This window comes from Tenrec ecaudatus, chromosome 7 (genome assembly GCF_050624435.1).
Source record: "Tenrec ecaudatus isolate mTenEca1 chromosome 7, mTenEca1.hap1, whole genome shotgun sequence".
Classification (NCBI taxonomy): domain Eukaryota; kingdom Metazoa; phylum Chordata; class Mammalia; order Afrosoricida; family Tenrecidae; genus Tenrec; species Tenrec ecaudatus.
The window spans coordinates 61,425,758-61,451,579 of NC_134536.1; the positions used below are offsets into that span (position 1 = coordinate 61,425,758).

Consider the following 25,822-nt stretch of genomic DNA (forward strand, 5'->3'; position numbering starts at 1 on the left):
TATCAATTGTATCCAGATTTCTTCAATTTGAAGTTCATTCATTTCTGTGTATATATACATAAAGTTCCATATCGTTGATACTGATCAGTTCTAGCCTGACTTAATTAGTGTCCACTATTTTACCTTTCTAGTTTCTAATATCCATTGTGATGACTACCTACACAGAAACTCACAGACAAAATTCATGATTAAATTTAAAGGGTGCATATTAAGGATGTTAACAAGTTGAAATGCTCAGGGTAGTTGTTTACCATCAGGACATGTTACAAAGTTTCAAGTCTGCTAATAAATGCCCAAAGGGGCATACCAGTGCTGTAAACTTACCAGAAGGCACTCAAGCTCCATGGGTCAGCAAAATCAGTTCTCTGGATAAGTGCCCAGAGGTGTCCCACTCTAGTAAACCACAGCCCAAAGGCCCGCAGCTCTACTGCCCTGGGTCAGCAAGTCCAGCTGCCCCTATTAAATGCCCAGAGGCACCCTACTCCACAGGGCAGCCTACTGCACAAAAACACTGTTTGCTCCATGGCTTAGGAAATCCATCACTCTGTTCCATGATAGGGGTTCCTTGTCCTGTGACTGCTCCTCTGAATGTGAAACTGTCTTATGGATCCAGGAGATTCACTAAACAGGGATCTCAGGTCCAGAGGACTTGCTTCACCCCTGCCTTTTGCTGGTAATGAGATGGTTCCTCCTCCTGCTTCTCAGAGGGCTTATTTTATACACGTCAGGATGGCATCCTGCGGATGCTATTCGCAATGCCTCCACGTAAATCCTATCAGTATCTTCCCCCATCTCCCTACTAGACCCACGCAGGGAAAGGTTGGTTGATGGGAGTTAGAGACTTTTGACTGGAATACCCATATTAAATGATTCAATTGCCCCTGCAAGTTCCAATGTCCTAAGAATTCTTTTTGGTGTCTTTTTTATAAACATTCACCTCCCTCCCATTCCCTTAAGCTCCACATCTCTAACCCATTGCCACCACTAATCTGTCCTCCATTTCTAAAATGTATTTTTTAATCTTACATAATACATTTGTCTTCAAAAGATCTAATTTGTATCTTAGTTCCATAGTATGTCAATCCCATATATAGGATTATATTTCTGGGAATGATACAAATCCCTCTCCAGTGATCTGGAAAAGCTGAATTATCTTTTATTTCCTATCAAGGCAACAAGTGATCATGTAATCAGGTGGATTTGATTATTACTATTTAAGTCTCAAAATAGCATTATCCTGTGATAAATGAGCAGTGTGTATCTGATCCCACCTGTACAGTAATATCAAACACTTTTCAAATGTTTCACTTTATGAAACTTTGCTTTATTTCACTTTTCAAAGGACCTTTGTTAATATTAGTGTTCGCAAACAAAAAAAAAACAAAAGAATTAAAAATGATGGTGACAGCAATTGTACAATTAAGCTTGATCTAATGAAAGTATGGATTGGTTTGTTGTTGTTGCTTTGTTTTCTTTTGTTGCTTTGTTTTGCTCTGTCTTGTTTTTGTGCATATTATTATCTGTGCAGGTCTATCTAAAAAAATAGGCGGGATACACAATCTGGAGGAGAAAACAATGAGACCAACGGTTGGGGGCGGCATGGAAGAGGGTGTGGAAGGGGAAGGATATGGGTGTTAACAACCCCAGGGCCAAGGGAACAAGTGATCCAAAATTGGTGACGAGGAGGGTATAGGACGCCTGCTAGGGCTTGATCAAGGGCAATGTAACCGAGAGGAATTACTGAAACCCAAATGAAGGCTGAGCATGATAGTGGGAAAAGGAAATAGAGAAAATAACTAGGACACAAAGGACATTTATAGAGGTCTAAATACAGGCATGTGCATATGTAAACATAGTGATATAAGATGATGGGGGAAATAGATCTATGTGCATATATTTATAGGCTTAGTATTAAAGTAGCAGATGGACATTGGGCCTCTATTCAAGTACTCCCTCAATGCAAGAACATTGTGTAAACTGGCATTCCATGATGCTCACCTTCCCTACATGATCACTGAAGATAAAGTGGGTACATAGTAAAGGTGGTGAAGAAAGCTAATGGTGCCCAGCTATCTGGGGTCTTAAAGACTTGAAGGTAAACAAGCGATCATCTAGCTCAGAAGCAACAAAGCCCACATGGAAGAACATTAGCCTGTGTGATCATAAGATGTCGATAGGATCAGGTATCAGGCATCAAAGAACAAAAAATCGTATTATTGTGAGTGAGGGGAGTGCAGAGTGGAGACACAGAACCCATCTGTAGGCTACTAGACATCCCTTACAGAAGGGTCGCGGGGAGGAGACGAGCCAGTCAAGGTGCAGTATAGCACTGATGAAACATACAACTTTCCTCTTGCTCTTTCATCTTCCTCCCCCCACTATCATGATCCCAATTCTACCTTACAAATCTGGCTCAACCAGAGGATGTACACTGATACAGATAAGAACTGGAAACACAGGGGATCCAGGACAGATAAACCCCTCAGGACCAATAATGAGAGTAGCGATACCAGTAGGGGAAGGGGAAGGTGAGAGAGAAAGGGGGAACCAATCACAATGATCTGGGGGACAGACAACAGAAATGTGGGTGAAGGGAGACATCAGACAGTGTAAGACATGAAAAAAATAATAAGAATTTATAAATTATCAAGAATTCGTGAGAGAGGAAGGGAGGGGAAGGGAAGGGGGAAATGAGGAGCTAAAACCAAGGGCTCAATCAAGTAGAAAGAAAATGTTTTGAGAATGATGATGGCAACAAATGTCCAAAGTGCTTGACACGATGGATTTGTTTGGATTGTGATAAGAGTTGTACAAGCCCCCAATAAAATAATTTTTAAAAATAAGAATTAAAAAAAGAAAAGAGCCCCTACCGTACTAATGAGACGATTCACAGCAGACACAATAGCCAACACCACAGACATCTCAAGTGGTTCAGTTTACATGATTCTGACTGAACAAACAAACTTGATCACCTGGAGCAAGCGTCTTGTTCCATGAATGCCCAAACTGTTGCACCCAGATCAGCTGCAGAAATGTTAAACAAGTGGAATTAAGATCCTGAATCATTTTTCAAAGAATTATAATAAGAGATAAAACAAGGCTTTACTGGTATGATCCTGAAGACAAAGCACAATCAATCAAAGCAGTTGCTGCCAAGAGGTAGAAGTATCCCAGGGAAGGCAAATGTGAACCAGAAAAGAATAAGAGTCATGGCAACAAACCAAAAGGTACGCTCCAGGCATTTTACTTGTTGATCTCCCGGAGGATCAAAGAACAGTAACACCAGCTTATTGTGAGGGTCTTGAGAACGTAACCAACGCTGTAGTACAAAAACCCCCGAGAGAGCTTCACCATAGTGGTTCCCCAACAGAACAACGTTTCTACTCACTTCTCACATCAAACAAGGGCAATGTTGGGGGAGTTTCCATAAGAAATCAAGTCCAGATTTAGCTCCTTCTGACTTCTTTTTGTTTCCTAGTCTTAAAAATTTTCTAAAAGGCACCCATTTTTTTTCTTCAGTTAATAATGTAATTTTAAAAAAAACTGCCTTGACATAATTGAGGTTCCAGAATCCTCAGTTTTCTAGGGATGAACTAAAAGGCCAATATCACTTACCACAGTATCTTGGATTTGATGGAAGTTTATGTGGAGAAATATAACATATTTTTTTAAATTTCTGCCTTCTCTTGAAGATAAACAAGCGGCCATCTAGCTCAGAAGCAACAAAGTCCACATGGAAGAACACACCAGCCTGTGTGATCGAGTGGTCCCAAAGGGATCAGTTACCAGGCATCAAAGAACAAAAAATCATATCATTGACTGCACACCTCCATGATAGGATCGCTGAAGACAAATGGGTGCATAAGCAAATGTGGTGAAGAAAGCTGATGGTGCCCGGCTATCAAAAGAGATAGTGTCTGGGGTCTTAAAGGCTTGAAGGTGAACAAGCGGCCATCTCGCTCAGAAACAAATAAGCCCACATGGAAGAAGCACACCGGCCAGTGCGATCACGAGGTGCCCAAGGGACCAGATATAAGGCATCATGCAAAAAAAAAAAATATGTGTGTGTATGTATGTGTATTTATGTGTATATGTATATATGTATGTGTATATATATATTATATTAAATGAAGGGGGAAGTGCAGAGTGGAGACCCAAGGCCCAAGTGTCAGCCAATGGAGATCCCCTCATAGAGGGGCTTAGGAGAGGAGATGGGTTAATTAGGGTGTGAGGTAGTATCGATGAAGAACACAGCTTTCCCCCAGATCCTGGATGCTTCCTCCCCCCAACTACCATGATCCGAATTCTACCTTGCAGGGCTGGATAGGACAGAGGCTGTACACTGGTACATAGGAGGGTTGGAGATACAGGGAATCCAGGGTGGATGATACCTCCAGGACCAAGGGAGTGAGGGACGATGCTGGGAGAGTGGAGGGTGAGTGGGTTGGAAAGGGGAAACTGATTACAAGGAGCCACATGTGACCTCTTCCCTGGGAGAGGGACAGCAGAGAAGGGGGGAAGGGAGACCCCGAATAGGGCAAGATATGACAAAATAACGAGGTATAAATTACCAAGGGCATATGTGGGAGGGGGGAAAAGGGAGGGAGGGGGGGAAAAAAAGGAGGACCTGATGCAAGGGGCTTAGGTGAAGAGCAAATGCCTTGAGAGTGATTGGGACAGGGAGTGTATGGGTGTGCTTTGTACAATTGATGTATGTATATGTATGGATTGTGGTAAGAGTTGTTGGAGTCCCTAATAAAATGTAAAAGAAAAAAAAAAAAAGAAAATGATTAGGGCAAAATATGTACAGATGTGCTTTATACAATTGATGTATGTCTATGTATGGATTGTGATAAGTGTTGTATGAGCCCCTAATAAAATGTTTAAAAAAAAAAAAAAAAAAAAAAACCATAATAAATAAATAATTAAAATCAAAAAAAAAAAACATAAAAAAAAAAAAAAATTTCTGCCTTCTAATTCCACTTCCAATGAATTTTTTTTAAGTCTCTTTTATCAGTGGTTCTCAACCTTCCTAATGCCGCAACCCTTTCATACAGTTCCTCATGTTGTGGTGACCCCACAACCATCAAATTATTTTTGTTGCTACTTCATAACTGTAATTTTGCTACTGTTGTGAATCAGGCGACTCCTGTGAAAGTGTCGTTGGACCCCCAGAGGGGTCATGACCCCCAGGCTGACTACCACTGCCCTATGTAGTTTTCAGAGCTGTAGCATGACCTTGCTACAATGCAGATGGGCAAAGCTGAAGGCAACTAGTTTGCATTCGTTTATAAGGAAACTTAGAAAAGTTGGTCAATTCTGATAGTTCTACTAACTCATTGACTTACTTTCCAAAAAAGAAGGATATTTCCAGATCAGTGCAATCATTATCCGAAGCTTACTGAACAATGATTAAATTATCCTCTTAAGTGACCAGAAATAAAGGGGATTGCATTTCCTTGACATTTCTCCATAGCCCATTCTCGGTTGCCACCAGGTACTCAGAATCATCACCATGAATTAGAGCAGTGATTCTCAACTTTCCTAATGCCGCGACCCTTTAATACAGTTCCTCATGTGGTGGTGACCCCACAACCAGGAAATTATTTTCGTTCCTACGTCATCACTGTCATTTTGCTACTGTTATGAAACGGGTGACGCCTATGAAAGGGTCGTTCAACAAACACCCCCCCCAAGGGGTCACAACCCACAGGTTGAGAACCGCTGAATTAGAGGAAGAAGACAGATTAATTGGACCAAGCATTACTGTCATCATATATTTTTTTTCTCCAAAAAAGGCAGCAGTCTACCTTTTAAAAATTATGGTAAATTAGGTATGGGGTTTACATTTCAGACCATCAGTTCTAATTGAACAGTTCAAATTACTCATCAGCCCCCACCCCCAGCACGCCTTCCAACTCCAACCCTTTGATTTTTCTTCTCCTGTTTGTGGACCTCTGTCCTCTCTTTTGCCAAGTCAGCATCTGTCAACCCTCTAGTCCATTCCTTCATCATTTCTCCTTTGCCTTACCCACCTTGGTAACGTCCAAAGTCTGTTCTCTGTCTGCAAGTCTGTCTCTATCTTGGTTTTTATACTTATAACAACGCTCTCATTCAATTTCTCCTTTTGCAACTGACTAACTTATTTGTCCGTAATATTCTCCAAGTCCATCCATGACATGAAGTGCTTCATGATTTCATCATTGTTTTTTTGCCATGCATAGTATTCCACTGTGTGTATGTACCAGTGTTCCTTTATCCATGCTTCTACTGGTGGACATTTGGGCTGTTTCCCATCTATTGCTGTCATAACATGCTGCTATGAACATGAGAGTGTGTACGTCTGTGCTGTGGTTCTTACTTCTTTAGGACATGTGCCCCACAGCGGGAAGGCTAGACTGTGTGGCATTTCTATGACTAGCTGTCTGAGGTACTGCCATATCACTTTCCACGAGGGCTCTGGTGGGACAGCAGGTCCATCTTTCCATGTAAGCGGCTCAGTAGTTCGTTTCCTAATCATAGTTACACAGAACAGCTACCACCTAGTCAAAACTAATTAAAATAGTATACAAATAACAAATGGACACTAAGTTATAGAAAATGGCATGTTTTGAATCATCGGTTATACCCAGACCAAAATTCACATTGCTCTTTTATGAACTCCTTGCCTTTGCATGTATCAAGTCTCTTTTGGTCTGGTGTGTTAACAGGCTTGGGGTTTCTATTTCTCAAACTTTAACAGGAAAAAATGTTAGTTGAATTCCCTTTTTCCTACCCATCCCCATAATGGTTAGGAATCAAATTTACTAGTCAGCAAGCCAGTCATTGAACTATTTAAATCCATACACTGGTTTGAACACATCAATTTATACATGTAGCCAAATGACAAGAAAAGACAAAACAATGACTTAAAGGGTAACAGATCTCTCTGTTCACCAAAAAGTTAAAAAAAAAAAAAAGGCAGTTATCCTCTTCTTGCACAACTATCAATTCCCTTTCATCCACCCCCTGCTTTTACTGGCTCTTCCTCCAGGGTCACTGCACTTCCAGCCCCTTCGGCTGGGCTTCAGTCACAAGAGAGCAATTCAGGACTTGAGTCCTGAGAGATTACAGCACAGCACGTGAGATCACGCACAAGCCAAAAGGCAGGCACTATGCCAACCTGCTCACGTAACAGATGTGAAGCACATCTGCAGTGCTTTATACTTTTTCCTTTCCATTCTCTTACTGGAGTCTCACTACTACACTCTGTCACAGGAAACTAAGGCAAAATACACTGTGTGTGGTCAGGTGGCCAAGTACTATCTACATTAGGGCTGGCCCCATCCCTGGCCAGGGAGCACTCCAGAATGACCAATGCGAAGTGTCTAAGGTGAATGTGCTAAAACAAACCACGTTTCTTAACAAACTGCAAGATACACTTCACCCTAGTTCTAGTAAACAGAGAAGCTCAGTTCATTTATTCACTTCCTAGATGATTTTCTAGTAGAGTTGACACTTAGAAGAGTTAGCTCTATTCATTATGAATTTGGAGCAAAGTAATCGGCTCAGACGCTAAGCTCAGTGAATGCTGATCAACAAGGTAACAGCATCTGTTCATTGGGACAGGTTTTCCACCACTGTCAACACTATACATTTAAATCTGAAATATCAACTTCGTTGAAACAATTCTAATCAATTCTTAGTCTTTTTGCTCTAGGATCTCCTGAAGGTAATATGTCCAGACTGTCGGCTCAGTTGTATTGCAAATGAGAAGCAGGCCCATAGTCCAGTGGTCCTCAACCTTCCTAACCCTGTGACCCTTTCATACAGGTCTTCATGTGGTGACCCCAACCATAAAATTATTTCGTTGCTACTTCATAACTGTAATTTTACTACTGTTATGAATCATAATGTAAATATCTGATATGCAGGATGTATCTTCATTGTTACAAATTGAACATAATTAAAGCATCGCGATTCATCACAAAAACAGTATGTAATTATATATTGTGAAATATTTATTTCTAATTACAAATAAATGAAATTTTGTCTTGAAGGATGGTGTAGCATGGTAACAGTCTTCACGCCAGGTACTCGTATGTGGGCGTATCTGCATGTGGGCGGACCCGCCTGGAGACGGATAGAGGAGCAGTGTCTCGGTTCCTAACGGAAATGTGTTTTCCGGTAGTCTTTTTAGGCGACCCCTGTGAAAGGGTCGTTCGACCCTCAAAAGGGTCAAGACCCACAGGTTCAAAACCACTGCCATAGTCTATCAGTTAGTTGTTCAAAGGGTTAAAATAAACTAAATCCTGGGATCAAGTTTTGAAAAGACTTATGAAAGACAGAGACAAAAACACAGTTCAGGCATTTGGAAGTATGCAAACATAAATTACAGGTATCTAAGTACCTAAAAGATTGTGTTTCTTTTTAAGGAATGAACTTGTATTACTTCTACTCACTGCCATAGAGTGGATGCAGATGCAGAGCGACCCTTTAGGACTGGGTAGAACTGCCCTGTGAGTTTCCCAGACCATCACTGTTTACAGGAATAGAAAGTCCCATCTTTCTACCAAGCAGCTGCTGGTGGTTTTGAACTGCAGACCTTGCAGTGAGCAGCCTGAATCATAACCACTAGGCAACCAGGGCTCCTTACTACTTCTAAGTACAATGATTTTAACAGAAACTAAACTGCCTATGGGCAGTATCCCTCCAAGTCTCTACTCAGGACAGAATTCCTGGGTTTCCATGGTTAAACCTCAGGGTCCTCTCAGAGACAGCAGCTCCGTCCACAGCTCCACATCTGGCCCCAGCTTCCCACTTCAGTTCCAGGCTTTCATGTCCATTCATTTGAGTGACACCCGTACCACCACCTCCACCCCCCGCACCATCCCCTGCTAGTATTTACTACTCTATGCATCTTCAACCCCAAACAGCCTCTCCCTGCTGGCGTCCCCGGCCAGTACCCCATTTTATCAATGGCACCATAAAGCCTGCCTGGTGCTCAGTGCGAAATGGAAACTTGAGATCCCTGGTTGTAAAGTATTAAGCATTTCAAGACAGCGACAGCTTGGGTCCATTTATGACCACGCAGGCCCAAGTCACTGGCCCCAGTGCTATCATGCCCATCTGTGCAGGCTCCAGAGAAGGCATCGCCTCTGTTTCTAGTCTCCCTCCCTGCTCACACCCAGTCATGAGTCACAGTTCCTCAAGCTAGTCCTTGCAATGGCTCACCACAATTTGTGCAGGCGGTCAAACCTCACCCTGCTTCCAGTCAAAGACCTGGTCATTGGTGTCCCTCCTACTTCTTTCCCTTACAATCTAGCCACCTTTCTACGGTACTGCTTTGGTCCTCTGAGCCTCCACTGCAAAAAACGCTCAGGATTTCCTGATTGTCTGGTACATATGACCTGACGTTGGAACTCCTCTGTCCTCTGGCTCTACCATTCTTGTCCAGCCTATCTCCAACAGCCTTCCTCTACATACCCTGGGCTCTTGTCAAGCCAAACTCCTTGCTATTCACTTCAGATAGCCTGTGTAGAAAGAATATGGCCCTGGAACCAGATATCAATTCAAATCCAGCCCTGGAATTTACTAGCATCATATATTTCATCTAAAACATGAGGGTCATAATAATACTTACCTCACAAGATTATTGAACAGACAAGATAAGATAACAGGAGACACAATGAAGCTCAGTAGAAATATCCATTATTAGAACCACCTACTTACTCCCCTCTGCACTGTGCCTCACTTGGAATGCCCTCTATTCTAAAGAAAGGCATCAACTCTTTAAACCTCACCCCAACTAAAACGCTGCTTGCCTGAAGCCTCTGTCAATCAACTCAGAGTTTAGCTTTCCTCTAAAATCCTGTTTTTGCTTGGATTGAGCATACTGCCTATTTATGTAAATATAATTTAATCTCCCCTCATAACCTCTCAATGGCATGAAATCAGTCAAATTAACTTTTCTCACATATCACTTACTGTATAGTTTACACTCAATAAATCTAAATTGATCCCAAAACATCCCCCTTAAAAAAGTAAGTAAAAGCACTTCTCAGCAGAGGTCTGCGTGGGTTCAGAGGACGTTGAGGTCCAAACAGCGGCATCTAAAGAGAGTGAGACAGGGCGGCTTTTGCAGGCTCAAGCCTCTGAAGGACTAAAGATCACTGAAGACTCAGAAAATACCCAAGGCCAAGTCTCCATATTGTTCCTTTCGATGCCCACTCCTGTCCCTGAGAAAGGGCATCATCAGAACCTGAGCTGAGAGCGCAGGGCAAAGGGAACAAGAGTATGCCTTACCTGTCACAGTTGTCAGCTGAATATCTAAGACCCTGGATAATTTCACACTTCCCTAGAATTCCCTCCCATAGTAACAGAATTTCCCTCAGATATGTCTAGCAGACATGTATGTCCTCTTGCTCTTGCAGGTCTTATGGCACAGCTGTTAAATCGTGATACTTCTAAGGGGCTCAGAAACCAGGAAGACACACAAGCTATTAAATAGTACTTAAAACGGGTCTTGTAAACGCCACTGGCACTGATCAAAGCAGCGAATATGAATACGAATAAACATAAAATCCAAGTTTGACAGGACTTTCTGAAAGCTAAGCACGTTGCTGTTGGCACAAGAAACATTCCTTAGAAACATTTTCCAAGGAACAATTTGGCAATGTGTAACAAGAGTTATAAAATGGTTCATAGCCTTTGAACCAGTAATCTCCCTTTTGGACATATACTCTAAGGTGCAATCCCAAAGGGCGAGGGGGGGTGTTACAATTTGTTCACAGATATATACTGCTATTCCACTGATGTTGCATAACTTTGCCTGTGACTCAAGCACACATTAAGGGGCCTGACTGGGAAGCCCAAGGTAGACTGGTAAGGTAAAATACCAACTTCCTAAAAGTATTCAACGGGTGTGCTGGGTGATCTAGGAAAATTTTATCTTAAAGAAGAATGGTAACTGAGCAATGAAAAGAATGTGCACTGCAGATCAGTGTTAACGGCAGGGGTTGGGGAGACCTTTACTTTGAATGATGGAAATGCTCCCGAGTTAAATAGAGGCGGTTGTCGCACGACAACAGATTTGGGCCTATTTCATGTCATTCCTTATACTTTGATTCATATAAAGTATTTTTTCAATGAAGAAAAATGAGACGTTGTAGAAAAGTCAAAACCACCCAACTCCCAGCTAACGAAGCGATTCCTGCTCACAGTGACCCCACATGGCTTCCGAGGCTGTAGCTCTTTATAGGAGTACAGAGAGTCTCATCTTTCTCCATCAGAGTGGAGCGTCTTTCTTTAAACCGCTGTTGACAGAAATCCTTCGAGACACGGCCACTTGAGATTGCAGCATGAAGTCGAGAGTAATAAAAGGACGGTTGAAATAATCAAGATATAGATTTGTAACTTGTTTAAATTAAGGTGACCAAACGTCCCATTTTTGGTGGGACAGTACTGATTTTTAACAATATTTCCCGCATCTCACAGGGTTTTTAAAAAGTCCCGATTTTTTGAAAGAATGCAAGACAAGCTAGGGTATATGGTTTTCGGCTGCCATGTGGCTATTTTGTCAGAATATGAGTTTTACCAATGGTGTCCCGCTTTACCAATGTTAAAATCTGGTCACCTTATTTAAAGTCATCAGCCTAACCCACACAATTTGGCTTTACTGCCTACCTACTTGGAAAAGTAAATAAAGATATCCATCATTAGCAGTGGTTTTCGGTTTGTTATAGCCTCTCTCCGAACAGTTTTTGCATCCAGTCTAAGTGCATCGTCAGGATAAATGCTGGCTCTCTAAGTAATTGCAGAACACTGCTGCCACAATTCGTTCTTCAGCAAAAGAACAAAAAAGGATACTAGGTGAATTGCAGGCTAATGAACCTTACTCTAAAGTTTATCCAACCATCGGGCGTTTCATTCAAATTTAGCTATTCACCAAAGATTAAGGTGTACCTGCCCCAAGCCATGGTATTTTCAATCACCTCATAAGCACGTGAAAGCTGGACACTGAATAAGAAAGACAGCAAAAGTCTTTGAAGTTCTTTGCCAGCAAAGAGTATGGAAAGTATCATGGGTGGTCAGAATTGTGAACAAATTTGTCTGGAAGAAGTACAGCCAGAATGCTCCTAAGAAGCTAGGATAGCGAGATCGTGTCTCAGGTGCTTTGGGTGTGTGATCCGGGGACTAGCTCAGGAAAGGACCTCATCCTTGGTAAAGTAAGGGAGCATGGAAAAGAAGAAACCCTTCCATGAAAGATGGATACAGTGGCTGCAACAATGGGCTGAGCCACAGCAACAATGATGAGGATGGCACAGGACTGGCTGGTGCTTCATTCTGTGGTGCACAGGGATCAACATGATAGCACCCAATGATGACATCCAAAGACAGAACACTCGACTGTGGATTAACTTGAAAACTCAAGTTCAGATTCTCAGGACTGGAAGAGGGGTAGCACAGCTCCCCTCATCCAGAAGTGCAAGCCCGACGTTCAGGAGGGGCACATTTAGTACAAGAAAGCATAGTCGATGTTGGAAGCTGTGGTAAGCCAAAAATCCCTAATTTTTTCCATGATACTAAGGCACAGTGAGTTAAGCATCAAGTCACTGGTTCGAGCCAACCACTCCCAAGAGAAAGAGGAAGTTGTCTGTTCCCATAAGGATTTAGAGATCCCAAGGAACAGTTCTACTCTGTCCTATAGGTTGCAATGTGCCAGAATTAACTCAATGGTAGTGGGTATGGTTGGAACGAAAGTAAATGTTGACAAAACCTTGGCTGGAGGAGAAATATTGGAGGGTAGCTCTATCATAGCTTGGACTCTTGGTGACTCTCACTCAAGAGAACCATAATCAAACTAGGCCCAGACACTTGCTGCGGAGCTGATTCTGACTCCGGGCCATGCCAGGCGTGCCAGAGCAGAACTGTGCTCCCGGGGGTTTCCAATGACTGCTTTTGTTTGGAAACAAGAAGCTGTTCGTTTTTCCTTTGGGAAAGGAGCTACGGATTTGGGGGGGAGAGGGGGAGGGATGGTGAAAGGTAGAGCACCAACTCTTTCTTCTGAGGAGCCTCCAGCGTGACTCAAACCTCCAACCTTTTCACTTAGTAATCAAATGTGTGAAATTTTCACACCACTCAGGAACTCCAAGAAAACATTCAGAAGTGTATATATCAAAAATGTCAAGGGCCATGAGAATTTTACGTTTATCAAGAAGAAACACCGTTTCAGAGAGGTTGAAAGCACTCTCTGTGTCTACGTACATTATGTAAAATCTGCACTTCCTATTTGTTCCCATAATTAAGAATTCGTGGAATGAAAAAAAAATGCTTCTGACAGGAATTTCTAGGCAAGTCATTTCTTCAGATCTCAAGTTCCATTTCTCACATGCAAAGGAGAGGGGTACTTTCACTGTTAACACAGAGGCCTCAGCAAAGAAGAAATATGTAGGGTAGTGGTTACGTATTGGGTGGCTAATCAAAAGGTATGCAGTTCAAAACCACCAGCCACTCCTCAGGAACAAGATGAGGTTTTTGATTCACATTAAAAGTTAGTCTTGAAAATCTGGCTAGACCAGAGGATGTACACTGGTACAGATAGGAACTGGAAACACAGGGTATCCAGGGCGGATGATCCCTTCAGGACCAGTGGTGAGAGTGGCGATACCAGGAGGGTGAAGGGAGGGTAGGGTGGAAAGAGGGAACCGATTATAAGGATCTACAAATAACCTCCTCCCTGGGGGATGGACAACAGAAAAATGGGTGAAGGGAGACATCGGACAGTGTAAGATATGACAAAATAATCATAATCTATAAATTATCAAGTGTTCATAAGGGAAGGGGGAGTAGGGAGGGAGGAGAAAATCAGGAGCTGATACCAAGGGCTCAAGCAGAAAGCAAATGTTTTGAGAATGATGATGGCAACGAATGTATAAATGTGCTTGACACAATGGATGGATGTATGGATTGTGATAAGACTTGTATGAGCCCCCAGTAAAATGATTAAATTTTCTAAAAAGTTAGTCTTGGAAACCCACAGGGGTATTTCTACCCTGCCCTATAAGGATGCTGTGAGTAGGCATGGACTTGACAGCAGTTAGTTGCTGTTAAGCAGCGAAGGGAAGACCCTTCACGTGTAGTGCATGTGTGTCTGAAAGCACAGTTTTCACCCATCATTCACGAGAGACAGGCAGGCTTGCATGTGCGGTGCGCTAGTGCAGTTGCCCGGGGGTGAGGGAGTTGCCCGTCTGAATCACTGCCAGTAACAACACTCCTGCATGGGTGGCACCAGGCTACGTAGGTGCTCAGAATGGTGGTGAGCTGAGCTGTCTTTGTAGTTTGGTTTGTGTCTGTTAAGGTTTGTTTATTTAATTTGACTATGAGATCAGAATTCTGGTTCAGTTGTGGTAACTCAATGAAATTCCATTCCAAAAATCACTTCAGAAGATTCTTGAGGAGGGCACTAGCCCACCCCAGGGGAGGTTATTGTATAGATCTCCACAGGGAAAAAGGGACCAGACTTCAACCCAGTGTTCCAGATGTGAATACAACATGTCGGCGTGGAGTAGGAAACCAGTAAAGAGGTCTGGGGGCCGGCCCCAATCCTAATACTGCATTGACACCTGCCCCTCCCCCCAGAAGAATTTATTTCAAAGGATGGCATTGAATCTGCAGCTCTTGGAGAGGTATATATATCTGATCAGAGCACACGGGAGCAGAAGAAGGGGGAAGAGGAAAGAGTGGAACACATCCTGGCTGTGAGGACAATGTTCCCAATTAGAGCAGTCAGTCGACAGAGAGGACCACATGGCCAGACCCACTATGAGACATGATGCCCCTCCCATAGCCCTACAGGGGACAGCGCTGGAGACATAGTGTAGGAATTGCACCCAATCTGATCCCGCCACACCGAAGCAAAACACTAAAGAGGTACAACAGAACAGCAAGGGAACGGAGCGGCGAGGTCCCCAGGAATGCTGAAGGTGGACTTTGGGGCCAGGGCATGATGCCCCAACAGACTGGTCAGGAAAACACTCCTAAAGCCAGCAGACAGTCCTTGACCTAGCTACAAGCTTTTCTTTCTTGTTTTGTTTTGCTTTGCTTTTTGTCATTGGTTTGTTGTTGTTTTGTATATTGTTGCTTGGTTTTGCTCTGTCTTGTTTCTGTGCATGTTATTATCTCCGCAGGTCTGTCTAAGTAAGATAGGTTGGATGAACAATCTGGAGGAGAAAACAACGGGACCGACAGTTCGGGGGGCAGGGCATGGGAGAGGGGGAGTTGGGGGGAAAAGTAGTGGTGTTACCAAACCCAGGGACAAGCGAACAACAAGTGATCTCAATCGGTGGTGAGGAGGGTATGGGAGGCCTGGTAGGGCATGATCAAAGGTAATGTAAGCAAGAGGAATTGCTGAAACCCAGGTGGGGACTGAACATGATATTGGGACAGGAGGAAAATCAAAGGGAATAAAGGAAAGAGCTGGGAGGCAAAGGGCATTTATAGAGGTCTAGATAAAGGCATGTACATATGCAAATATATTTATATATGAGGATGGGGAACTAGATCTATGTGCATATATTTATAGGTTTAGTATTAAGGTAGCAGAGGGACATTGAGCCTCCACTCAAGTACTCCCTCAATGCAAGAATACTTTCTTCTATTAAATTGGCATTCTATGATGCTCACCTTCCTGACACAACCGCTGAAGACAAAGCGGGTGAATAAGCAAATGTGGTGAAGAAAATTGATGGTGCCCGGCTATCAAAAGATATAGCATCGGGGGTCTTAAAGGCTTGTAGGTAAAGCAAGCGGTCATCTAGCTCAGAAGCAACAAAGTCCACATGGAAGAAGCACACCAGCCTGTGTGATCACGAGGTGCCAAAGGGTTCAGGTATCAGTCATCATCAAACAAAAAATCTTATCATAGTGAATGCGGAGTGGAGTGTGGAGTGGAGACACAAAGCCCATCTGTAGGCCACTGGACATCCACTTACACAAGGGGCTCGGGGAGGAGATGAGTCATTCAGGGTGCGATGTAGCAACAATGAAAATTACAACTTTCCTCTAGTTCCTAAATGCTTCCTCCCCACCTCCTATCATGATCCCAATTCTACCTTGCAAGTCTGGCTAGACCAGAGGATGTACACTGGTAAAGATAGAAACTGGAAACACAGGGAATCCAGGGCGGATGATCCCTTCAGGACCAGTGGTGTAAGTGGCGATACTGGGAGGCTAGAGAGAGGGTGGGCTGGAAAGGGGGAACTGATTACAAGGATCTACATGTGACCTCCTCCCTGGGGGACGGACAACAGAAAAGTGGGTGAAGGGAGATGTCAGACAGGGCAAGATATGACAAAATAATAATTTATGAATTATCAAGGGTTCATGAGGGAAGGGGGAGCGGGTAGGGAGGAGGAAAATGAGGAGCTGATGCCATGGGCTTGGGTGGAGAGCAAATGTTTTGAGAATGATGAGAGCAATGAATGTACAAATATGCTTTATACAATTGATGTATGTATGGATTGTGAGAAGAGTTGTATGAGCCCCTAATAAAACGATTGGGAAAAAAGGAAGAAAATTCCTGAGGACTTGGATAGGAACCATCGTTGAGGTTCAAGAGAACATATAGGTAAATACATAGAAAATAGTTTCAATTGGGGGGCAGGCAGGGTTTGGCATTTTAGGTCAACTTTAACAAAAGTCCCTATTTTTACCTAGCTAGAAAAAAAATGCTCTACATTTCAACTGAATGGCCCACCTCTCAGCTGGGCAGGTTGCAACTTCCTTATCTATAAGATGAGGGTAGTCACACATTAGAAGGTTACTGTAAATTAAGCAATGATCGATGTGTGGATTGTTATAAAAGCTAAAAGAGCCCCCAATAAGATGTTCTTTAAAATAATTAAAACTAAGCAACGTATTAGAACGTCCTTCTTTATGTTACTCAAAATCCAAACTCACTGCCATCGAGTCGATGCTGGCTCATGGAGACCCTCTAGGAAAAGGTAGAACTGCTCCTGTGAGGTCTGAGACTGTGGCCACTCCTGCAGAGCAGCTGGGGGACTCGAACTGCTGACCTCCTGGTTTACACCACCAGGGCTTCTCGCGTTATGTACAGGACCACGCCCATTATCATTTAGGCAAACACGGATTATGTTGCAAAGTTCTTTCACAGAATATTAAGTTAGATAGGTTAAAATTAAGTTCTCGGTCTACCACGTTAACCTTCATTCATAAATCGCTTAAATTCATCTTCCAAAAAAAATGGTGAATGCCAATACCTGCAAACACTGCAAATGCATCAAAATGTGACACCGGTTACGTAAGATAGCTGTTTTGTCGGAAGGTTACAGGGTCAAAAATAAAAGCTCAACCATTTCATTGGAATCTCAAGATGGATAACCACCACACTGAAAGGGAGTGGCATCAGGGGATAGACCATCGGGTCTCAACCCTGGGTCTGGAGGCCTGTGGAGGTCAAACAACCCTTTCACAGGGGTCGGCCAATTTATAACAGTAGCAAAATGACAGTTATGAAGTAGCAAGGAAACTAATTTTATGGTCCGGGGGATCACCACAACACGAGGAGCTGTAGTAAAGAATTGCGGCATTAAGAAGGGTGGGAACCACTATTACTAATAGAGGCTGAAGAAGCAAGACAAGCCCGGGGATGGGCGAGTCCTTTGAACTGACTAGAGCACAAAGAGCAAGAAACCAGAGAGGGAGAAACCAGGGTGGAGGGCCAGGGCTTGCAGGCCTTTGGCGGAAGGTGTTTGATGAGTTCCTAAAAGTAAAGAACATCAGGGATGGCTTTCAGACAGACTATTTATATGGCCCAATATTTTAGTAGTGGTAGATTCTCTCAACACCATCTACGGATGTACCATCTCAATACCATCTACATACTTACTGCACCACCTCTCAACAGAGTCTCCCGAAGCTTCAAGTCATTAGAGCCTCGTGAAGGCTGCTTTGTTTAAGCTTTAAAGACCTTTTTGTGCCTACAGTTATACTGGTTTCTAGATACTACAGTTGTATGCTAGCTCCTAAACTTATAAGGGGTTTTGGCTATAGTGCCTGATTGTTGTCTGTTTGGAAGAGAGGTTGAAAGAAGCTAACAGCTTGCTTATGGTGCACCACTGTGCCAAATGCCTTCCTTTGCCTCCATCGTAGATCAGACCTTACCCTTCCAGATAAACTCATCCAAGTGACTTGCTAATGTGATCAGTTAATCAAGGGAGAGGTGCAACAATCTTACTCAGGTCAGGGTTCTGATCCAGTTGAAAGGGGAGCTTCCTAGGATGTGCCCTGCTTCACTTTTGTCTTACAGGAGCTGAACTGGAGAGTCAAGTGGGCAGAAATGCAAGGGACTGCCTTCTACCAAGACCCAGGAGGCGATGGATGCCAAGGCGCATGGAGATCCCCATCGAATGGCAGGCCCACAGATGTTAAAAGAGGACAAGAGCTTTGCCCCAGAGCCGAGAGGTGCTTCTCTGAATTCTGCCTTCTAGCTTCCTAAACTACGAGAGACTCTATTTCCATTTGTTAAAGCCGCCCACTGTAGTACTCCTGGACATGACTAAGATGGTAACAAAGAACAGGGAGACAAGGTACGTACGGGGGACCAAAATAACTGAGGCCAACGTCACTAAGATCTAAACTAAGCCATATCTGTTACCATGCATTAAGGAGGTAAACACGAAAGGGCTTTGCCCAATTAAACAAAATTGGTTTAAAAAGAAAAAGGGTAGCTGGGAAAAAAGACATGACGATAAACTCCATGTTTCTGATTGACACATCCAGCAATGCCACACACTCCTGATAAGGAATTCCAGGAGGAGGGATGCGTCTCTGTTTTCTTGCTGGTGAGAGTCAGACTGTATGCAGTGGCTAAAGAAGATGAGTCCACGTTAGCTGGGTATGTGCTATCTGTGCAGCCAAACAGAATTGTCCAGAAACGGAATACAGGAACCTGAAACAGAAGATACTGGGAACTAACGGCCCAAGGAGGGTGAGAGCCCTGGGGCAGGTGAGACGCCCAAGGAGAGCAGGAACCATGAAGCAAGCCTACCTGGGGCTGAGTCTCAAGAGCTGCAACAAGGGTTCAACAAGGAGGCGTGTAAAAAAAGGTCGAAAATCACACTGAAAACACTGAATCAAATCGATCTTCAAAACCTCTCCTGCAATGATTCTGCAATTGGGTGTTGGTTTGGGTAGATTTGGTTCTTTGGGCCACTCACTGTCTTGATAAATCTCCATAAGACACCAGAGAAACAGTCCTCTTGTTGCATTTAATGAGAATTCCCTATACCCCATTCACGCTGTTCACCATTCAGTCTTGCTCTGGATGCAGAAACATTCCAGAAATGGTTAGGAAATGCTCACATCACACAATTCAAAGAGCCCGGAACCATTTTTGTGGTCTACTGATCACTCTAACAAGTCATTTATTTGGATGAGTTTATCTGGAAGGGTAAGGTCCGCTCTTCTGCGATGGAGGCAAAGGAAGACATTTGGCACAGCAGCGCACCATATGCAAGCTCTGTTAGCTTCTTTCAACCTCTCTTCCACAGCAAACAATAATCAGGTACTGTTCCTACAGAGAAAGAAGTGTAGGACCACGAACCAGATCACTAGTTCACTATAAAGAGATCAGCAAATCACCACTACTACAAACTATGCTGAGACACTGAACTGGTTATGCAAGTAACGCGCCCCCCTCAAAAAAAAGCCAGGCAGAGAGGTTAAATTCTGAACCACAGCTAAAACACCTCATAAGTTTAGGAGCTAGCATACTACAACTGTAGTATGTAGAAGCCAGTATAACTGTAAGCATACAGGCATAAAAAGTCTTTAAAACCTAAAAACAAACAAGCAGCCACAAAGCCTTCAGGAAGCGCTAATGATTTGAAGGTCCGGGAGACTCTGCTGAGAGGCCGTGCAATATGCACTCATCCGTAGGTGTATTGAGAATCCCACTCCGTGATCACAAGTGTGCCTAGAGGGGTCTGCCTCCACACAGGGAAACCGGTCCGCATTAAGCACAAAATGCAGAACTTTTTTGAGAGCCTTCTTTTTCAAAAAGCTACGGAATTCTGAAAGTGCACTTTAAGTATCTGACAGGGGGTTAATGTACAGTCTTTCCCAAGTTTATTTGGCCGCAGACCTCTCCTCTCAAGAAAGACTATTAAGGAACACATTTGGGGAATTACTAAAAGAGAAAATGTACCTTCTTGACCAAGCCCCTGGACCACAAAGACACAATTCTTTCAAAAGGACTTCATGAACAACCATAAATATTGATTCTAAAAACCTGGCTGTTTTAAATAGACCTATCTTCAAGGCAGCATGCCATTTCAGTTAGAAAGTAAATAAGTGAACTAAATAACCTGGCAGAATCCCATCCAGTGTGCTGTGGCCTGAGATCAAGAAGACAAAAGAATCCTGACCACTCCATCAGTTCCACAGCAAGGCCTTTTTCCAATACGCAGCAGCACTTGCTAGCAAAATTGTGATCTCTCTGGGGAAACAATGTTCTGGTTAATCACAGCCTCTGTTTTCGTTTTTACCAAAAGTGTCTGCTTCCCCTCCACCCGGAAAACCCGCGTGCACAGTGAACAGGTCAAAACGGAGCTGATGGCATCAGAGCTCTCCGGCGGGCTCCTTCTGCCCAGTCATGATGCTCCCGGCTGTGTGCAGGGCATCGCCAAGGGTTAGGCACTATGATGGGACTGTGATGCACTTCACATTTTTAACAGGTTCGAATGACAAACTTGAAGTCCAGCTTGCCTTCCTCTGCCACCAAATTGAAGAGGTCACCAAATGCCTCTCACATCCCTACCTGCTGAAATTGCCCTAGAACTTCAGCCTTCCAGAATCAAATGGAGTCCTGTTACATTGCAAATACCTCAGGGAGGCATTTTATTAGGCTGTTTTACTTATGTGCATCCCACCATCTCCCACCTCCACCCACCTAAAAAAGCCCAGTACCAGCAAGTTGATTCTGACTCTTAGTGACCTGGAGTTTCCTAGGGGGGAAAGCCTTAAGGAGCAAACAAGCTCACCTCTCTCCCTTGGCGAGGCTGGTGGGTTTAAACCATGGGTCTTGTTTTCAGTAGTGTAACACTTAACAGACAGCACCACCAGAGCACCTGGAAAATTCCTTTGGGGGCAGCTACCCGTGGTCTCTGTCAGTCACTGTCTCTCTCCAGGACTCAACCTAGAGTAGTTAGGTACTCAGTAACTATGTGTAGAGTTCATGAGAGTGAGTTAGCATGAAGATGTATCAAGTGAGTGTATTTCTTCAGGTCCTTTCCTGAGATGTTCTGGTTGGATCACTAATTAAATAACAAGAGCTCAAAAACCACCAAAGAAGAAAAAAAAAACAAACAAAAAACTCACTGCTAATGAGTCAATGCAGACTCCAAGGCTGTAACTCTTTTTTTTTTAAATCATTTTATTGGGAGCTTTTAGAGATAGTGTAACAATCCATAATTCAATTAGATCAAGCATACTTGTACAATTACGGCCACCATCATTTTCAAAACATTTTCTTTCTTCTTGAACTCTTTGAGATCAGCTCCCCTTTATCCCTACCCCCTAGGAACCCTTATTCTTATTTTTTTTTTTTCCCTCAAGACTGTAACTCTTTACAGGAGTAGAAAGCAATGGATTAGACTCCAACCTCTGGAGTCAGATAACCCTGGGGTTAAGTCCTGATTCCGGTGTTTACTTAAATTCTCTAAGCCGATGTTTCCACATCTGAAAAGAAAGATGTTCTTAAAACCTATCTCTTGGGGTTTCAATAAGGTGTAAATAGGAATGCATGTCAAGGGCTTAACACTGAGCATGGCACTCAGAAAATGTAACCTATCCTTTGGAAGCCTAGGTTCTCATTCTACACCTGAGTAGCTGATCTCTGTGAAGAAACTAATGACAATGTAAAGACAGAATTACTGGCATACAGGATTACACGTTGGGCTGCTAACCACAAGGTCAGCAGTTCGAAACTATCAGCTGCTCCAGGGGAGACAGATGAGGCTTTCTACTCCTGTAAAGATTTACAGTCTTGGAAACCCACAAGGCAGCTTCACTCTGCCCTATAGGGTCACTATAAATAAAAAATGATTTGATGATAGTGACTCTGGTGCTTTGAGTTCTGATGCCAAGATTATCAGTGATGAATAAGGTAAAAGGAAATGGACAGAAATGTTCCAAAATAAAATCCCTAAATAAATTCCAATGTTTTTTAGGTGCACTTGAAATTTGCATTTATTTGATCTCAAGTGATTCATCAGAAGGCTAAAAAACTGAAAGTGCACATACACTTAAGCATCAAAGCAGGCATTCTCCTCAAAGACGTGAGTATCTGCAGAGATGATGGGCTTAAAGAAAAAGTTGCACATGGACAACGCTCAATAAGGACTATCTTAAAGACTTCTCCCTCCTTTCCTTGGCCGGGGAGGGGCGTGCAGTCCTGGTCCCCGTTATGTACGGAGGCAGAGGGAGTCCTCCGGTCCCCTTGGCATCATGTCTTCAGTGCCTGCGGGTACCGGTCCACTAGTTCTAGCCTCAAATGCCGGGGCAAGGGAAGAAAAAAAAAGACTTCTCACCACCATTTCTGTTCCAGAGCCAAGGTTAAAACTGCTTTCTGCCTGAGCCCTTAAAATGCATCCGTAGTAAACGTACTACCTGGTGCCACTGTTCAATTTAGCCGCTGTGTTAGACCAGGCTGTGAGGAATTGGAGAGAGGGGCTTTCAAACCTCACTCCAAGCTGGGCACTCCTGTGCTAGAAAACAACCTCACACGGCGGCGGCTATGCAGCTAGTACACAGACCTCCATGGCATGCCTGGACAGCGAGCGATCAGTTGCATACCCACACATACACGCGTGTAACTGCCAGACTTGTCCTGAATTTAGCTGAGTTAAGGGGGAAGGTACTCATCAAAACTAAAAATACAAAGTTTCAAAGCTTTTCAACAAGCAAATCAGGTTCTTTCTCTTAGCTTCCCTCTCCTTCAGCACCCCAGGACTGATCCCTGGAAAAGCCAGTCTCCTTTCCTCTCTCTCTCTCTCTCTCTCTCTCTCTCTCTCTCTCTCTCTCTCTCTCTCTCTGTGTATATATATATATATATATATATATATATATATATATATATATATATATATATATATATATATATATATCAGGAAGAAGGGAAAGCAGGAAAAAGGGAAGACGTAGAGATTCCTGAGACCATCTTTAAATCTTAAACTAAAAATACCCCCTTAAGCCTTCTGAAAGTCAAACAATAGTTTAGCTTAACTAGTCAAGAAAGCCTACTTGAGTAGATTCTTTTAAGTCATTTTATTGGGAGCTCTTATCACCATCCATCCATCCAACCATTGTATCAAACACATTTGTACATATGTTGTACAAAATCGTCATTTGAAAATCATCATTTTCAAAATATTTTCTTTCTACCTGAGCCCTTGGTATCAGCTCATTTTTCCCTCCCTCCCCCCATCCTCCCTCCCTCATGAAACCTTGATAAATTAAAAAGTGTTATTTTCCTATCTTACATTTTCCACTGTCTCCCTTCACCCGCTTTTCTGTGTCCATCCCCCACCCATCTCTTAAGAACGATCTATATGGGATCAAACTAACAACAGCAATTTGGAAGATTAGATAGGAAACTGAGGGGAGAGTGAATGTGGGTTCATTTTGAAGGCACAACTAGGAATGGAGACAGAGAATGGACTTGAAGAGGGTAGCGCATGTCACTGAATTGTACATGTAGAGATTGTTGAACTGACATATGTTCTGCTGTATGTATGTGCAATGCCACAAAAAACATTTAAAACATATTTTTAAGGGGGGGTGTTACAAAAACTATAGACGCTAATGAATCTACTAAACTGCCTGCCAAAATGGTGGTAAATGACTGCTGCTGCTGCTTGGGCTACATCAAAAACCTTAATTACTCCTGAGTATTCCCAGGCCAGAAGCAGTGTTAAAATGTTCCCGTCATCACTTCTGCCTCCTTTTTGGGCTTACCCCCACCCCCACACCTGTCCAGATACCCAACACTCAACTGAAAAAGACACAAAATTACCCTTGTGTACTACTGTAAACTAATCTCTATCTTGCCAAACTTTACAACGGTTGCCTTCCTTTAAAAAGGAAGGGCATAATCCCATTACATTTTTAACACATTTGTACCTAGCCCTGTTCGCCTGCCTCACGGGTCAATCTCAAGCATACTGTTGAGTGGCAGAAGGGCAGCTGCAAAATGATGCACACAGGGCAGTGGCCTCCTTCAAAGGCTTGAAAAACTACAACAGCCCTAGGATTTGCTGTTATTACAAGCATGCCTACTCCTTGAGTGGACACTGAAAACCCAAGGCATAGGGAAACTATGGAAAAGTGACTAGCAAACACAGAAAGGCTCCCAAATACAGGGAGAGCGCCTGAGTGGTGGCAGTGACTTAGAAGCCACATGATGACGGGTTGGTTCCATCTCCATTCTTGCTCCCGGCCCCAAAGACACTCGATGTCACTGGGCTTCCCTTTGCTCACCTAAATGGGGCTGACAAGACCCACCTCGGAATCAAGTGAAGGACAGACAGTACGTAAAAGTGCTTCCCAGAAGGTTTGGACTTGTATTCCGCCTCATCCATCAATGTGGGACTAAATGGGGGGGGGGGGCATGCTGACTGTGCACCTTTTACCATATGGAAAACTCTGCACTATTTATATGTGTAAAAAAATGTCCAAGAACACAACAAAAACGCCCTCCCTCCCCACTTCATCTTCCAGGACGCTTCTTATATCATCAGCACAGAGAAACTCTTCAGAACTTCTGGGGATGTTGAGATAAAGCTTTCATTACAAGGCGCGCGGCGCGCACACACGCATACACACACCCCCTCCCCAGTCTCAGGGGCAAATGAAGGACCCAACCGTCAGCGTCCCCAGAGAGGCCGTCAAAATGATGGGGCGGTGTGGTTGGAGCTGGACGGGTCTGCTTGCTTTCAAGAAAGGCGTGCAGAAGCTACCGGGTGCTCTCAGCGCCTATTCTGCAGAGAGAAAGCAAGGCGACCGGGGCAAAGGAGCTGTGCACCTGGACCCCAAACGAAGCGGCACCCCGAGGCCCGGGAGCGGCAGGCGGGGTGCGCCTCCCGCCCCCCTCCGCCGCCGCGCCCGCGGGGTCGCAGCCTCGCCGCCGCGCGGAGGGATGCGCTCGGGCCCCGCGCCGCCCCCGGGCGGGCGGCTCACCTGTCTTGAAGACCAGCTTGTCCTGGTCTTCGGCCCCGAAGGTCTTCAGCATGGAAACGAAGAGCACCCCGCAGGCGTTCTGGATGCCGAAGACGGACCCGTTGCACCACATGGCCGCCAGCATCACCAGCCAGCCCCAGCCCCCCTCGGGGGGCTCCGGGGGCGCCGGGCCGGCGGGCGCCGGCAGCTCCACCTCCACCTTCTCGGGGGCCGCCTCGGGGCCGTCCGAGGGTCCAGGGCCGGGCAGCGGGGCGGCCTCCGTGGGCTCGCGGTAGGGCGGCGGCGCTTCGCGGGTCTCCGCCGAGGCGGACTCCTCCTGGGAGGGCACCATGGCCCGCAGCGGCCCCCGAGGCGCCGAGGGCGCGCGAGGGGCACGAGGGGAGGGCGGAGTGGCCGGCTAGCGAAGCCGAGACCGGGCGCTGAGCCCCGCGGGCGGGCGGCGCCAAGCACGGAAGCGGCTCGAGAGCGCGGGGCGCGGGGCGCGGAGCGCGGAGGCAGCTGGGGCGCCTCAGGTAGCTCCGACCGGGCGCTACCCAAAGCCCTTCAGCCTCAGGGGCCGGGCGCCCGGCTCTTAAAAACACCCCGG

The 25,822-nt window shown here is 44.4% G+C and overlaps 1 protein-coding gene and 1 non-coding gene across 2 annotated transcripts in view; one reads left to right on the forward strand and one right to left on the reverse strand.

Annotated features, from left to right (window-relative positions):
- SLC16A10 (solute carrier family 16 member 10) overlaps positions 1-25,567 on the reverse strand; it is a 118,981-nt gene extending 93,414 nt beyond the window's left edge. Inside the window, exon 1 of the mRNA XM_075553986.1 lies at positions 25,237-25,567. Within this exon, the coding sequence (XP_075410101.1) occupies positions 25,237-25,567 (331 nt within the window). The remainder of the gene's footprint in view (positions 1-25,236) is intronic.
- LOC142454016 (small nucleolar RNA SNORA57) lies at positions 22,420-22,566 on the forward strand. Its single transcript, XR_012785555.1, has one exon. It is a non-coding gene; the product is annotated as a small nucleolar RNA SNORA57 (small nucleolar RNA).
- Positions 25,568-25,822: the final 255 nt, after the last annotated feature.